The following is a 17,930-nucleotide window of genomic DNA, read 5'->3' on the forward strand; positions in this document are numbered from 1 at the left end:
ATCTTATTTGTGATTTTCATTTCATCTGTGTAAACACTCACCGCAATGCTCTCAAACTGCTGATATTGCTTCCGAAACTTTCCAGGCAAACCCTGCCAAAACACAGACACCAACGATCAGGAACTGACACATTTCACATGCCAACAAATGAAAAGTCTATTAATATGCATGAAAAACAACATACAGTATATGCAGCAGATTTGGTTAAGATACAGCATTAGCTGGGTTTACATCCACATTTTTTAAGCAAATTTGGGGATAAATCATGATGAAATAAAATTCTGGATAAAAACACCAAGATGTGAATCAAGCTTCCAAAATGTACATGAAACAGCATATATGCTGGCTTGAGGTGGATACGTAAGAGCCACAATGGCTTCCACATCCATTTTCATCTGGGTTTGCACCAGTTTCCACAGAAGTGATGATTTTTTTTGTAAACATTACTTTTTCGCAAATTGTTTTTGCGATATTCTGATTTTTCACCTAAATTAAATTTGCAACTTGGATTGAAACATATTTACTGACTATAAAAAGTTTTTGTAATTTGACGTGAAATGTACAGGCGTACGTGTAAATATTTCCTTTCGAAAAGCACTGCTAATTCATTTCAGTTGCCATGACAACTGCTAATAGCCTCCTTTCAGGAATAACACTCGACAGTTCTTAGGAACGAGAGTAGGCAGAGGTGCTAAAGAGTGTATGTGTGAGCGTTTGTGAGAAATAGGAAGCGAAAGAGACAAACAAATGCACTCACTTCCCAGGTGAGACGTAGGCGGCTGACTGCAGGGTTGTCCAGTCCCAAAACCAGTGCCAAAAAAGACAGCAGATCCTGCTGCTGTTTACATCTAAAACACACATACACACACAACTGTTAAAGCACACAGCATCTTAATTAATTCACAAACCTAATACATAATGTGACACTTTTTGAATACACTTTTTTATATAAAAGGGCCACACATTACATTTCTGTTTTCAATTGTTCCATTTATAACAATCTAGTCTCAATCAAGTTTTACATTACCATTTTAACCCTCAAAATTAAAAAGGCTGTTTTTGCATCTGTGCCTTTAAGACTTCTTGCATTAGTTATATCTTTTATAATTAGCTAACCACTTGAAACGAGTAACAACACCTCCAAATTATTAAAAACAGAATTGGCGCTGTAGTGTAAACGTGAGCGTTCATATGTTAATATGGCAAATTTTTGCGGTTTAGTTTCAATAAATGATTTGGGTGGCCTGGTTTGGGAGCTCTGCATTTTGAATGCCTGAGTGCATCTACATAGTATATTATTCCACAAGAGAAAGGAAAATCCTCTTTCCCATAAATGTCCCCTTCAATAAGCTTTAGGCCCTTTATCTTCACATCCAGCATATGCACACTCACAAGGCTGCAATCTTTATAAACTTGCGCAGTAGTTGTATCCTCTTCGGAAGTGACTGGCACTGCAGAATCTCTGTGGCGACCCAGTGCTGCACTTCACTGCATCGCTGCAGGATCAGTTCCAGGTTGAGGGGGCGCCAGCGAGCCTGTTCCCCGTGGAACACGTAACATATAAACTCCACCTGTTTAAACAGATCCAAATACAACAAAATCAAACACGGACAGGAACATGGACAGTTTATACATGGACTTTGCTTTGCAACTGGCCTCAAACCTAAAGCCAGTTTCCTGAGGCACAGATTAAGCCTTTAAACAGCATGAATAACAAGGATTTTCAATGGAAAACTACAAAGTATACCATAGCATACCCCAATTATATATATATATATATATTGTGGAGGTTTTTGGAATTTAGAATTTGGCATAAATGTGCACAAATCTCATTTGGAAAAGGCATGTGTTAGTGTATTTAAAAACCACAAACATTTAAAACCTAGGTTACTACTTTTTTCTTTTGATCTAAGTAGTTTTACATCTGCCAATTAAACACATACTTTAATATGTTTTGGAAGCAGAGTGATCATCATCTGTTAACCACTTTGATATTATCTGTGTAATACAATAAAATAGCTTTAAAAAGGACTGTGAAAGTCTCTGTGTAGTGAAACAGTGCTGAATACTGATGGTTTGGGGGCTGTAGTGTCCTGACCTCATGTACACAGCTGAAGAGTTCCCAGTCAAACACAACCAGCTGATTGGCCACTTCCTCAGCGCTCATGTCATGGAGTTTGCTGTCGCCTGGTGACCAGTGGATCTCCTCAGGGAGAGGTATCTGACCAACACAAATATGAGGGTGAGAATAGGGGCTTATCCGCCACAGACATTGAAGGAGAGAATATTTAGAATAGTGGTCAAAATGGAACCTTCATTTTTCATTATCTACTTTATTATTCTCACAGTGATGCTGGACTGCCTTGTACAGCTTTATCTCAGATTTGTTATAGCTAATATGTATGTGTAAATTTATAGTAAATAGCTGGAACACTCTGTTTGACATTAAAGAAATAAAAACATTGAGACCCAACGTCCGGTATTATGGTGTGTACAGCAGTTGAATGAAACCAGTGACAAAACGATGTTAAAGCCAGTTATATGCTTTCTAATATACTCGTAATATAAGCTTTCAACACAATTGTACCGTATTGAACATTGTATCTTACTGTGTTTACCAAATTACAATCATAAACTAGATGGGTAAAGTGTGTCAAGACAAACTTTGATGTGAACTTGACAAAGCCTGGCTTGAAAGTTAAAAACAAATATATTATTTTGAAGCTTAAGGGTTTTTATATACTACTAGATAGCTGGCCACTTGTTGTTAGGTCTTTAAAAACCTAGCAAGAAATGTAAGAGATAGGGAGAGAGAACAACTTAAACAACATTAAAGGCCTTTTGTGTGTGATTCGCTGATGTTCTTCCTCTTTTGTAAGTCGCTTTGGATAAAAGCGTCTGCCAAATGAATAAATGTAAATGTAAATGTAAATGTGTGTTTGTTTACTTTAGAATTGTTTGACTGTTGGAGTTTGAACAATCTTTGCACATTTTAACATTCCGTCAATGTAAGTCTGAAGGGGGATGCACACCGAACACATCTGGCGGACGGCATGGCGAGTTCTAAAATTTGAAGCAATTGTTTTCTATGAATGTATGCACACTGTTGGCAACACCCACCAACGGCTCAAATTTTTGCTGGATTGCAACTTGGATATTTTCAATTAAATTCAAACTAAATCATTATCAATGGACATATATTATTTACTATTTATATCATTGTCCATTCTTGAAGAAGGGAAAAACCTTGGTAACTTTTGTGTGTACTGTTTGCTACCTGAACCGCATCGACACATCGACGCATCGACGCGCTCTGTGTTTGATACCTGTGCCGTGTCCAAGCGCGTGGCACTTCTCATCAAGTGTGTGACCACCTTGAGATTTGATTGTCCGTTGTTCGAAAACCATAAGTCCAATCAGTTCGAAACGTCATAGCAACCTGATTCAGAACAGTCTGAAGGTCTGTACCAATTTTAGTGGATGTAGCTTGAAAGCTCTTGGAGGAGTTACAATTGATTATTTTGATCTTGGTTTAGGGATTTTAAATAATTTATGTAGTATATTGGCTTTGTCAAGCTAAAATAATAATAATTCTGTAGTGATAATAACCATGATGGTACACTTTTAGTTTGCTATTTGTGAGAGAACAGTCTCCATTGCTGCGCCACTCCCCCCTTGACATCAATGTCTCGCTCATGATTCTCACCAGGCTCTCCAGCTCAGAGGGTTCACAGGCGAACAGGTGGGTGTTGACACCCAGGGTGGTGAAAACGGCCTCGTCACTTGGACGGAACACAGCCTTCTCTGAACAAACACAGATTAGATTGTGATGTTAAAACAGATGAACGGATTCAACCCCAAACTTGATTTGCCTCCAAATATTTACACTTCCCACACCAAGGTCGAGGACTGGATCATAATATATTGTCTTGGCTTTTTAAAATATTTACATATTATGCTGTATTTGGGGGTTTAATACACAAGGGAAGACTTAGTGAAACCTCTACAATTTTCTATGGATCTTTGAGCACTCTTACCCCCAGACGATGTGACGGCTACCAGTATGAGGTTGGCAGGTTGGGTGGGCTGATCCTCGCTATACAGGAGCTTCTCTCTCACAAGGGCCAAGATCTCTCCAACACGGCACGACAGGCGACTTCGAATGGTCACGTATGAGTGATCTGGCGTATAAACCCTGCAGAATACTGAAAAATGGCCAGATAGTCAACTCAGCTTTCTTAATAGCCAATGTACAAAATACGTTGTCCTCCATTAATTGATAATCTGTCACAAGGTTTTTTCCTGTTTTGAATTTAATTGTCTCATTCTTGGGTTCAAGCCCCCAACCTTTCGGCTATAAACCTAGATCTTAAATCAATATACCACAACATACCATGTTTAACTAAGTACTGAAACTTTTCATCATAAAACTCAAAAAATATATTCTTATATCACTCTCTTTCTTTCAAATGTGAGTCAAATGAAGGGAAAAAAAATGACTAAGTTCAGGCATGAAACTATAAAGTATGTCACTGTGGAACAATAATGGGCATTTTCCATTTTCAAATGGGGATGGGTGTTTTTCAACTATTTAATGAATGTAGGGAATCTCAACATAGTAATCAGTGGGCGTTTTCCAAACCAGGATGGATGTTTTTAAACTATCCAATGAAAGTAGGGAATCTCAATGTATTAGGCAAATCGTGTAAAGCGGTTGAAAAAGCGCATATACCGGGTTGAATACACCCACTGATTGGGAAACTCCCATTTTTGTTCTGCAGAGACACAAGTCTCATCAAATTCTGAATGGAGCAAGCTGATAGGTCATTTGAACTTGTTATCTGTTTGCCAATCCACTTGAGCACATGTGATATATCAAGCCAATCAGCTCAAACTGTGTTAGCTGATAGGTCCTTTGATGTGCGTTCGTATAAACAATTAACTTGCATACTCTCTCTTTGCCTAACACTTACATTTGCTCAGTTTGCAAGCAGCGCTGCAAGAGTTTTCTGTGAAACCCTCCACCTCCACATGTCTAGATCTGATATGGGGGGGTTGTATTTATGTCTATTTTTGCAGCAGCATGAATTGCATGCTTGATGCAGAATGTCTTTGTATGTTCTAGCAGTAGCAAGTTTCCATACTTGCTCTATAGAGGCAGCAGCAGACTAGCAGATCTAGTCCGCCAAGGCCATATCCTATAAATATTTCATACATTAACATGCTAAATCTTTCAGAGAGTTGACACGACTGAACTTTGATTGGTATTAATTATGTCAATTATTGGCTTCCTCTCCATTCACCAGCCACAGCATCACACAAACAAAAGCAGAAAGCGGGTCACTGGAGGCTTCAGGGTCAGCAGCTTTTTATACCGTCAGATTGCCTATTGATTAAGGTCTGGGAAATCACTTAGCTTGGCTTGAGCCCTGACAAAGTGCCTCATTCCATTAGATGAGCTCACTGCATCTATAAAACTTGGCAGATTCTACATTGTGACACAATTTGTCATCCTGGTCTGAATGAAGTGGAAGTAGTATTGCACTTTTACAAATAAGGATGAATATGATGATTCACTAAAAGTATTGGGCATTTTTGCACAACTAAGCAAACAGAAATAAACTGATCTGTGATAGACCTATGTAATATTCAATCATTCTATTAAATGCAGGTTGTAACATACTCTCATCCGAGCCACGGAAAGCCTCTCGGGGCTGCAGGCAGGCGTCGATACGTCTGAAATGTCGGAAGAGTGGACGTACTTGCTTCTTACGACTTTCCTTGTCCTCCTCCACCCTGTGTGGAAAGATGGGAAAAACGTCAGTTACTCATTTTGTCTCTAAAAGACCATTTTTTGACAGTGTGTACTTAAAATTAGTTTTGTAAGTACAGCATTAGTAATGGAAAATGTCCTATGTTTGGACAAGGTATTTGAGGACTAGTCATGAGGTGTTTGTTATGACTGGACTACAAGAAAAGTTAGATTTTAGTGCTAAATTAACCATAAACCTTAAAACAGCTCATTTAAATATACAGACAGACCAAATAGACTATTACCCATTTCATATGAGAGAGAAAACAAAATGTCTTCAATTCCCTCAACTGGGTTAAAGAATAAACAGTTTCACAGTCAGTCTGTTTTGAAGCTTTTAATAGCAAAGTAACACAACACATTACAGTATTAATCCCCAGACAGAACCAGTCATCCATCCACAGGACAGCATCTGGTTCTAAAGCTCTTAATGGGCTACAACAAGTGCCTGGTTTAATACTTTACAACCCATTTTGCAATTCAGGAAACCAAATGGCTCAGGGACACTGGTATTCATGTATTATATGATTTATGTTTCTTCTATGATTTCCACAGTTTTTATGGCTTATAATAACATTTATAGCTTCTATTAATGTTCCATTGTGAGGATGAAGAGGATTTGATACTTACGGACTTTGTAGTATCTCAGCCCAGCGCTGAAGTTTCAGGACGTCCTCCACCAGTTCAGGAGAGCGGCTGAGCTCCTGAACAGCACACAAATACAGCTCCTGAAACAACACACTGCCCATTATTACCAGAAAAATATAGAAGAAGCAACTGCTGATATCATATTTTTTTGCATGTGTTTTGTTTGCTGGCTGCTGTAAAAAAACGAATCTGATTCAGTAGCGAATTACTTTTATGAGTCGGTTCTTTAATGAATCACTTTTCAGTGAATCACTTTGAGCCCTCACAAGACTCTTGTGACAAACTCATGAGTTATCAGTTTGAATCAGTCTGATGAATCCCTCACTGAATGAATTCACTCAATCTATCAGAGCAGTTATTGAATTAACATTCAACTCTAAATGAAGCAAGTGTTTGTGAAGTTTGTGTCCTTAAAATGTACATTCAAATATAAATCAGTAAATATAGTTATACTTGTTGTTCAATGACAATGTAGTTAAAGATACACATTTGGTCCAAACCCTGAGTTCTAAAAACAGTGGCATGTAAAAATAGAAAGAGAACAGAAGGTTTAAAAAAAAACTGTGTAGTCATGTGCTGCACTTAAAAATATCACAGAAAAAGAACAAAATCACAGGTGTGTTTCTGTTTCAATAAGAAAGGCTGGCAGCAAAAAGCGAAACGTTTTCGTCATTAGAAGCTTTTTAATGTGTTTGTTACCAAAGCAACCCTAATAGTCTTACACCAGTAATAACACTAAAAGAATTGTACAAAATGAGCAAAATATATAAAATCTGTATGTATATTAGTATGCACATCTCTAAGTTCTTTTAGTAACTCAAATTTACAAATCTGCTCTACTGTGTATTTTACATGAGTACATTACCTTTGGGAAGGTGTTGGATCGGTCTCCCTCCTCCTGCAGTAAGTCTCTGTATGTGTCCAGGTAGCGGAAGGCAACAGTCAGCACTGCAAGTTTTCGCTCCGCTCCATCCCAGCCGGGCCAGCCCTCACCCTGCTTGCCCTCTGCACTGAATCTGAGCCCAGAATTAAGGATCAAACCACTCACAAGCCAACAATTTCACACCTGCACTCACTTTTTATAGGTTCCTCTGAATAAGAGCATCTGTTATATGACTTGAATATAAATGTGCACACAAGTCTACACTACATTTCCAGCTCCAATTCTCCAAGTTATGCATATATCCATTACATGCTTGACTCAGACAGACAGACAGACAGACAGACAGACAGACAGACAGACAGACAGACAGACAGACAGACAGATAGATAGATAGATAGATAGATAGATAGATAGATAGATAGATAGATAGATAGATAGATAGATAGATGGGTGCATAATAGTGCATGTGGATAAACATACTCAGACAGCCATTGCCCGATCACCTGACACCGATGCACAGCTAGAAAAACAAAATCTACAGCTATGTGGCCAGACAGCCAGAATAATTACAACCTTTGAGAAGTATTGAGGGCGATGGAACACACCCATCACACCCACCCACACACACACACACACACACACACACACACTTAGGCTACGACATAAACACACAGAATAGATTTTTCACTTGAATAGAAAATCACACTGTAGCAAATCACATTTAAGCAAAAACATATCATATTTCAGCATGTACAATGACCTAAAATCTTTAAAGAGATTACAGACACTGTCCCAAAAACTAGTGGTAAACTCATATGAGCAGGAAACCTGACATTTAGACTAAATTTGAAGTGGAGTATCCCCGAGCCTCGTTTCCTATAATTAAATAGTCCCCGACTCCCTGTCTAAATTTGAAACAGCTATTCCTGTACAAAAATGGCCCAAGAGCAAGGCATCCCAGATCTAGTAATTCTATATCTAGAGATGCCACCTCTGTTTGGGTGCTGTTAAAACAGCAGCCTGAGCTACTGGGGAGCTGGGAAAGATTAACTCAGTTCCCTGCATGAGTTCTGGATCTCGCCTCCAAAGCGGTTTGGAGTTCAGCCAGGACAACTCCACTGGGAGCTCAGCTACTGAGCTTTAATTTTGAGCTTTGAAAAAGTTTGTCTTTTTTTATTACAAGTAATGAGATTTGTACTTGTCCTGTATAATATATGTATTTATAATCAAATATATAATAATAAAAAATAAATAAATAAAATAAAAATATATATATATATATATATATATATATATATATATATATATATATATATATATATATATATATATATATATTAGGGCTGTCATATAAAAATTAAAAATTCATTTATTCATCAAATTTAAGAAAAATACACACAATCTAATGCTGAAACTGAGCATTAAAATTTTGGATGTGTGCCCTGGCGATGACTTCAGACAATCACATTTTTGCACTTAAAAAGGGTAGATGAACTTGACACAGCATCTAAAAACAGTGCTCCTGCACGAGATGCTGAATAAACAAAAACAAAGCGAAAAAGATGTTCGTCTAGCGTTTACATAGAAAAACTAATTATAAACTGGATGGTTGCAAAAGCATTCGGATTCCCTTACATTAGGTGGTGGTCTTTGGCCGTTGCATCTTGCTCTCTTATCAGCATTTCTCAGATTAAACAATGGGTTTTTCCAGAGATCATGAGCTACTTTGCCACCGAGTTAAGCCGAATACCACTGTGATCAGGGAATAATTCGACCCTACATACAGCTGTAATTAATGTAAAACGCTATTGAAGCATTTCCCCCCTCGTTTTACTTTTGACTTACAATTGGAGAATAGGAACAGACTAAAACTTTTTAAATTTTTATTTTATGCACTTTAGTTTAAAATAGAATTTTTAACAGCCAGGAATGTTCTTTGCAATAATATAAAACGGTGCTGTATGGTTATATGTATTCAATGCGCCCTCATGTGGACTAAGGAAATAATGTCAATTTTTAAGAAATCAGCCGGCTTTAAAATTTGAATTTAGTTTCTCTGCCCAATTGACAGCCCTATATATATATATATATATGTGTGTGTGTGTGTGTGTGTGTGTCTATATATACACTCACCTAAAGGATTATTAGGAACACCTGTTCAATTTCTCATTAATACAATTATCTAATCAACCAATCACATGGCAGTTGCTTCAATGCATTTAGGGGTGTGGTCCTGCTCAAGACAATCTCCTGAACTCCAAACTGAATGTCAGAATGGGAAAGAAAGGTGATTTAAGCAATTTTGAGCGTGGCATGGTTGTTGGTGCCAGACGGGCCGGTCTGAGTATTTCACAATCTGCTCAGTTACTGGGATTTTCACGCACAACCATTTCTAGAGTTTACAAAGAATGGTGTGAAAAGGGAAAAACATCCAGTATGCGGCAGTCCTGTGGGCGAAAAAGCCTTGTTGATGCTAGAGGTCAGAGGAGAATGGGCCGACTGATTCAAGCTGATAGAAGAGCAACTTTGCCTGAAATAACCACTCATTACAACCGAGGTATGCAGCAAAGCATTTGTGAATCCACAACACGCACAACCTTGAGGCAGATGGGCTACAACAGTAGAAGACCCCACCGGGTACCACTCATCTCCACTACAAATAGGAAAAAGAGGCTACAATTTGCAAGAGCTCACCAAAATTGGACAGTTGAAGACTGGAAAAATGTTGCCTGGTCTGATGAGTCTCGATTTCTGTTGAGACATTCAGATGGTAGAGTCAGAATTTGGCGTAAACAGAATGAGAACATGGATCCATCATGCCTTGATACCACTGTGCAGGCTGGTGGTGGTGGTGTAATGGTGTGGGGGATGTTTTCTTGGCACACTTTAGGCCCCTTAGTGCCAACTGGGCATCGTTACGGCCTACCTGACCATTGATTCTGACCATGTCCATCCCTTTATGGCCACCATGTACCCATCCTCTGATGGCTACTTCCAGCAGGATGATGCACCATGTCACAAAGCTCGAATCATTTCAAATTGGTTTCTTGAACATGACAATGAGTTCACTGTACTAAAATGGCCCCCACAGTCACCAGATCTCAACCCAATAGAGCATCTTTGGGATGTGGTGGAACGGGAGCTTCGTGCCCTGGATGTGCATCCCACAAATCTCCATCAACTGCAAGATGCTATCCTATCAATATGGGCCAACATTTCTAAAGAATGCTTTCAGCACCTTGTTGAATCAATGCCATGTAGAATTAAGGCAGTTCTGAAGGCTAAAGGGGGTCAAACACAGTATTAGTATGGTGTTCCTAATAATCCTTTAGGTGAGTGTATATATATATATATATATATATATATATATATATATATATATATATATATGTATATATATATATATACACACACATACACACTGTATTTAGAATAATGTTAAATATATAATTTATTTCATTAATAATTTACAAATGTATTTTCTGTAGTATTCATCATTGTATACATATTACTATATTATACATTTCATATTCAACATTATAATGTCTTAAAATGGTCAACGTTGTTAAAAACATATTTATTTAATTACTTAATTGTCGAAGTTTACTAAAAATATTTTATTTTTTAGTAACTATAATATATAGTATTAATATGTTTTTATATTTCATTAAAATTTTTGTAATACGTTTTATTTTTAGAGATAATTGCTGGAAATTAGGCAGTTTAAATGTGACTTTATGACAGTTAATTTAACTCCACGATGGATTCATAAACGCACTTATGCTTATAATCAGTGCCATAAGCCCTATACACAAATGCATCGACTTTTAAGGAGCAACAACCAATAGGAGTGTAGACGATGTTAGTGGAGCTCACGTCTCCTGTGAGACACTGCAATGGAGTGCAGGAAAGAAAGAGAAGTGAAAGATTCTGTTTGCAATTTTACTGTTCTATATGATTCCTCTGCAACAACATACATTGATATAGTAAAAAGGTTGTGTGTGCAGATGGTGTGTGCATCTCTGTGATTGTAAGTTAAGCTGAAACCAGTTTCTGTTCTAAGTAAAAAGAAAAAAATCTTAAAATCTTTTAATTAAATCTCTTAAATAAGCCCTGACGAGGGGGAAGTGTGGAGACGGTTCTTTCAAAACAGGAAGCAGACATGTTTCCACAACAAACGATCTGATTAGGCCTGGAATAGGTCAAGTCAAAGACCAGGAAAAAGGTGTGGAAGTGAAAAGTTACATGGCAAGGAGGAGGAAGAGAGAGAAAGAGAAAGAGAGGAGTAGATCATAAGACTGAGGTGGTGACAGCAGTCAGGGGAGATTAGCAGGGGTCACTGATTACCGCAGGCACTCATGGGGGCCCGTTTAAGATCTATGGCAGACACGCTGCATTAGGACCACTGAGGCATGCAGACAGACCTCCCTAGGAATACCTTTGTGCTTAAAGTCCGCAGACAAGCCCCTCAGACACCATTCTGATCTGGCTAGTGGGGGCTCTGGAAATCACAGAAGGAATGTAGGTCACCAAATGAGCGAAAGGGGGGCTTAATGAGAAGAGAAAAGGGTGTCCTGTCTTCAAACACACACACACAAACTCTGACATGATGCCTGAAGCTAACAATACAAAAACATTACACTTTTCTTATCTGAATTTCGACAGGCCCAATGGACAACTCAGGGGATTTGGCTAAAACAGAGATAGCTAGAGGTAGGTTAGCGACTGCTCTGAGCCCCCTGCAGTAGAGAAATGCTGAGCTCCTCAGCTGCATGTGTAATGCGGTGTTGGCTGTTTTTTGGCAGATAATTCTGTCTTGGAAGTATTTTGAAGACAGTCAAGTGCTGCTGAGGAGTTACGGTTTATTTAACAATAACTATTTGAAGTGTTACGAAACAAATGGACTGAGTGGATAAAATGTTGGGGCACTAGCACTGGCTGTCGCTGAGTTAATTGTCCAAAACTCCAAGCAAACTGCAAATATAAACTAATAGCTAATCGCTAATAGGGTTTTAGCTCAAAACAACATTGCTGGTGTTTTTTTGTTGGCATCAAAAGTAGAATGTCCAATCAAACTATACAGTTTGTGGCAACTTAATTTCTCACTTGGTCGAAACTAGCCAAATTAGGCAGATGCCAACATGGACAGTTTGTGACTAGATTAAATTCCACTATCACTTGCATATTGTTGGGCCTATGCAGTTTATGGTAATATTAATTAGTTAAATGTTTGACTTTAAGGACATTTTTGTTGACTTTTGTACAATAAACAATATAGTGTTGGGTCACCACTCGATGTCTAATGTAAAATCTGGGTCCTGAAACAGAACTAGTAGAGAACTACTTATGTAAAGATGAACCAAAATGTTAGGTGTATGGCAGACACTTACACTCACTGAACACTTTATTAGGAACACCTGTACACCTACTCCAGAGCATCCGGTTTAGGGTAGGCTCCAGATTTTAGGGTAGGCTCCCCGGACATGAACAAGCGGAGCACAGGCTTGGAAAAGAGCTACCAGTGAGGGACAGTTCTGTGGTCGGAAATGCCTCGATGATGAGAGCGGTCAACGGAGAATGGCCAGAATGGTTCAAGTGACAGAAAAGCTACAGTAACTCAGATAACCACACTGTACAATTGTTGTGAACAGAATAGCATCTTAGAATATACAACATATCAAACCTTGAGGCGGTTGGGCTACAACAGCAGAAGACCACGTTGGGCACTTTATTAGGACAGTAGTGTTCCTAATCAAGTGCTCAGTAAGTGTATGTTCCTGGCACAGTGAAAAGGATACTGCTGAAGCAAGACCTGCTGGAACTTGTCTGGGGCAAGGAAGATTGGGTGTGTCAGCATGAAGTCATCCAGAAATATTTCTGAGAAGAGACAGAGAGAAGAACATTGACTTATTAATGACATCATCTCTGAATGAAGATGTTCATGTTTGCCTGAACAAAACTTTTGGAGGTGTTTGGAAGAGATTGGCAAGAACATGGGAAGCATAAATGAAGATGGACAAACTAATGAAAGAGATGGAAAATGGGGAAATGATATCTTTTGTGCAGATTTCGACATAGTTGTACTTGTTTGACAGGTTGCAGGGCTCAGCTTTTAGCACTTTTTCTTCTGGCGTGAGTAGTTGAACTTTTTACTTGCGCTGCCAACGTGTTCAATTTAATTATACATTTTATTTGTAGTGACATATTTTATATGCATCCTGATCTCATGAAAATTATGTGACTGTGGTGACATTTTTGCAAAATGACATTACGTGGTTCATTACACATTTGTGGCAGTTCCGAGGTGAAATGTTCACTGTTTGGTGTTAAAAGCAAGAATGTTCTCTAAAACAGATAATTTTTTTATTTTTCCCAATTTGGAATGCCCAATTCCCACTACTTAGTAGGTGCTTGTGGTGGCGCAGTACCTTACCTCAATCCGGCTGGTGGCCGACAAGTCTCAGTTGCCTCTGCTTCTAAGACAGTCAATCTGTGCATCTTATCACATAGCTTGTTGTGCATGACACCGCGGAGACTCACAGCATGTGGAGGCTCATGCTACTCTCTGTGATCCATGCACATATTACCACGTACCCCACTGAGTGCGAGAACTCCTAATCATGACCACGAGGAGGTTACACCATGTGACTCTACCCTCCCTAGCAACCGGGCCAATTTGGTTGCTTAGGAGACCTGGCTGGAATCACTCAGCACACCCTGGATTCAAATTCTCGACTCCAGGTATGGTAGCCAGCGTCAATACTCGCTGAGCTACCCAGGCCCCCAACAGATGAGGTTTTTAAGGTTACTGCTCTATTGAGTTTCAAATCAACAAAACTTACCTCCTTACCCTAAACCTTAAACCTAACTAATAGTCTAATAAAAAGCCCATTTGAGATAAAAAGATGAGTGTTTTGATGTAATAAGATAGCATTTTGTGAAGAAAATGGTAAAAAGTGTTTATAAATTGATAATCTGCCATTTTACTCTTGATTTGTGAGAAAGTGAATAAAAGTAATTGTGTTCATTTCACCTGGAAAGTGCCGTGATATATACGAGTGACATAAAAATTATTTTGCAAAAATGTAGGTACAGTATAGTGCATGATTCTATAAGATCAGGGCTCGTACTCACAAAAAATCTTCAGGCTAAAAGTAAAAAGTTACATGCCCCCTCTTAAAAATTAGGGGCATGTAACTCCAAATGTTAGGACATATAAACGTTCATCTAAGAGTAATTCATGAAGCATTTTAATGCTAAAAGTAGCTCCTAAACCCAAGACTACTGAGGACTTTTAACTCCCCAAGAGTGACTCACAAACGATCCGAAGCATGGCTGATATCATCAATCCACATTAAAAAAACAGTGGATTGGAATATTATTATGACACTAACCATTTAAAAATGTATCGCCTGAAAGCCAAATGTGTCAATATATTTTAATAATATAATATTATTAGACTATTATGAATATTATAATGTTGACATTGACCTTAAAAAAGGTATTGCCTGAATTGTGAGGGTGTTTTCACTGTTGTAAACTTAGTTAGTGATGCAGTTACTGCTCCCACAAACTGAAACAAACAAATTACATCGGAGATAAAGGTTTTGACAACTCCAGTCACTGTGGGCGATTTAAAAGAGCACGCTTATAAAACGTGACGTCGTCCATAGCAACAAGGTCAACTCCGCCTTACTCTTATCTTAAGATTTCCTTAGTAAAGCTTGCTCGTAGCAGTTTTGTGATTAGGTTTTAAGCTAGGAACTCTTTGGAGAACTTCTAGTGGTAAGATAAAAATCGTTGTGAATATGGTCCCAGATTGATAATAGTTGCTGTTTTGACTGTGACAGATTTTTGGGAGGGCTCTTAAAAGCATAAAAGGGATTTCCATTGTTCTTTTTGACCTAAAAGTTAAGGATAGTCACTAGTGTAAGGCTTGAGACATTACAACAACCTCTTGTGGTGCCATCAGCCAGTCAGCACGTCATTTTCCTGCAGTACCAGAGTAATTAGTCACATGGCATTAATTACTTTTTTTTGGCAAAAAACAAACAAACCTGGAACTAAGTGCCCAAAATCTGATGGCAGCATACAGATCATACTTGTTTGAGATGAATGGCCATGCTAACGAATAGCTCACTTCAGGTATGATAGACCTCCTTAATCTGAACATTAGCAAAACTACACACAACAACAACAACTTAACGATCTAGTGCCCCACAGCAACAAACGAAAGCTGTTAACCAAATAGCTTATATAAATGTCAACAAACAGTAAAAAGGTATCATAACCACAACATAATAAAATTGACTTTGAAAAGTGTGTTAAATGCATAAAAACATCTTTAGGAATGAGTATAAATGTATAATGTTATTAGATCTGGGGCACAACTTGACAGTGATAGTTCTGAGACCGTGATTTGGCTGACAAGAGGACATGATGCTGATTATGTATCTGGGTTATATCAATGTGGAACACATAAATCATTGATATTTAACTATTAAAAATGTGATCGCCAAGAGGAATGAGAAATGAGTCAGTAGCACAAAACGAACACTTCAGTTCACTTTAAACACAAAACATACACATGCCATGCAAACAAAACACGCTTGCTTGACAACCACCAATGCAAAATGAGCTCCAGTCTTTCCCTTAAATACCCACATATAAATACATTCATGATTTAAAACAGTAGCTTGGACAGAATACATTGTATCGGGTATAACTAATCACTTATTTCCGTAGATTTGTTAGTTTCAACTTCTGAATGTGATTATGAAGCAATGACGCAAACATCCTCCAGTCATTTACGGGATACCAGGTCTGACCCCTTCTTCTATGGGTCCTGAGTTGGAGTCTGTTCTGATGTGCCTGTTAAAAATGAAACAGGCTCAGGCTCTGGGGGGAACTCACTAAGATTGTATTGTGCCCAGTAAAAGTGTAATTTATTTGCACCCGCTGTCTATGCTGGTTTAGTACCCGATTCACTATAAGCATTATGCAGATCAGGCAATTGCACAAAAGTGCAGGCAAAATGCTGAACTTGTTTGCACAGCACAATTCCAATCTTGAGGGCCAGTTCTGCACTCTATTTGTAGGAGGATGCAACAGACCACTACGATCTGATACACTCTGCCAGGACTGTATAGCATCACTTCACTACTGTAATCCAGACACCATGTCAATAGTGTGCTTACTTGCATGACTACACCTAGCATCTGGATATAAGCCAGGTTATTATGCTACTCTCCATCACTTGATTATTATTTGTTGAATTACTACTGCTGTATTTGATAGAAAATGTACGCAACCATCTCTTTTAACTAAAGTTCAGTTAACTGTCTGCTTTCCTATGGCTGTAATAGTGCAATGTAAATTGCACAGGGCAAATAGCACTGAGTTTTGTGAATAAAGCGCAATCTATGATGAGCCTAATTTACATAGAAAGAAGATGTGTTTGCACAGAAAGGAATGACAATTTAACTACACAAGATGCAGCAACATTTCAGTACTAATTGCACCTGCTAAAACTAGAATACAGAAATTAGTGAATAAAGGTTTTGGTTTTTTGCACTAAAACACCATGTGCAGAGGAACTGTTTAATCCTTGAAGATCTGAGGGTGTTTTTAAAGATTTCCTGTTTCAGTGGCATACACAAAAATAAAGGCTTATAACTAGGGCTGTCAATTGATAAAAAATTGTAATCAAATTAATTACAGGATGTCCCGATTAATTAATCACAATTAATCGCATTTAATCACATATACAAATATTTGCTGAGAAAGCCCCTCATATAAAATAATTCAATATATAATGATGAAATAATTATACATAGTTATCTTTAAATATTTAAATATATATATATATATATATATATATATATATATATATATATACACACACAGTATATATATATATTCAGAAAATGTAAATGAATTACATTCTGGTTGCAGAAGTGTTCATCATTGATAAGACAAAAAGCGGCTTTAGAATATAATGTATTGTTTTCTACCATATTATTGATCATAAGTCAATCATTGGCACACAGTTCACAGCAATCCATTACACAAGTGAATTTGTCGATCAGTTGGAGATTTATTAAGAGGGCTTGTTTAAGGACCCCTCAGTTTACACCTACGTCAGTGTGTTGCATCATAAACATAACATTTTTAGGTCACTGTGTCAAAATAAATATAGTTTAATACTTAGAACACATCTTGAGATCCCTTAGTTTGAATTTGCACTCCAAAGTGTTTTGAATGCAAGAATGTAACACATGTTTGTGTTGTTCTGCCTACTGAAGTGTTTTCTTCAATGTATAATCTGTGTGTTGCCACACAGCTGAAATTTCAATTACTGCCCTCTGGAGTAAACAGGTGGTACTACAAGCTTGCATTTCTCAGGAATCTTCCTTATTATGGTCCGGGGGCAGTGCGATTAATTGTGTTAATTATTTTAACTGGTTATTTTTAATACAATTAATTGCACTGAATTAATGCGTTAAATAGACAGCCCTACTTATAACTCAAAACAACAACAACAACAAAACAAGGCGAGTCAAGTGTTTCTCAGCATAAGAAATGGCT

At 37.9% G+C, this 17,930-nt stretch overlaps 1 protein-coding gene across 1 annotated transcript in view; it reads right to left on the bottom strand.

The window, feature by feature from the left end:
• LOC127653003 (rap guanine nucleotide exchange factor-like 1) overlaps positions 1-17,930 on the bottom strand; it is a 55,734-nt gene that overhangs the window by 11,732 nt on the left and 26,072 nt on the right. The window contains exons 2-11 of the mRNA XM_052139476.1: positions 13,142-13,220; positions 7,326-7,476; positions 6,443-6,540; positions 5,684-5,796; positions 4,038-4,205; positions 3,707-3,804; positions 2,099-2,221; positions 1,393-1,571; positions 758-848; positions 42-92 (exon numbers count right to left, since the gene is read on the bottom strand). Of these exons, the coding sequence (XP_051995436.1) occupies positions 42-92; positions 758-848; positions 1,393-1,571; positions 2,099-2,221; positions 3,707-3,804; positions 4,038-4,205; positions 5,684-5,796; positions 6,443-6,540; positions 7,326-7,476; positions 13,142-13,220 (1,151 nt within the window). The remainder of the gene's footprint in view (positions 1-41; positions 93-757; positions 849-1,392; positions 1,572-2,098; positions 2,222-3,706; positions 3,805-4,037; positions 4,206-5,683; positions 5,797-6,442; positions 6,541-7,325; positions 7,477-13,141; positions 13,221-17,930) is intronic.

Source organism: Xyrauchen texanus, chromosome 12 (genome assembly GCF_025860055.1).
Source record: "Xyrauchen texanus isolate HMW12.3.18 chromosome 12, RBS_HiC_50CHRs, whole genome shotgun sequence".
NCBI lineage: Eukaryota > Metazoa > Chordata > Actinopteri > Cypriniformes > Catostomidae > Xyrauchen > Xyrauchen texanus.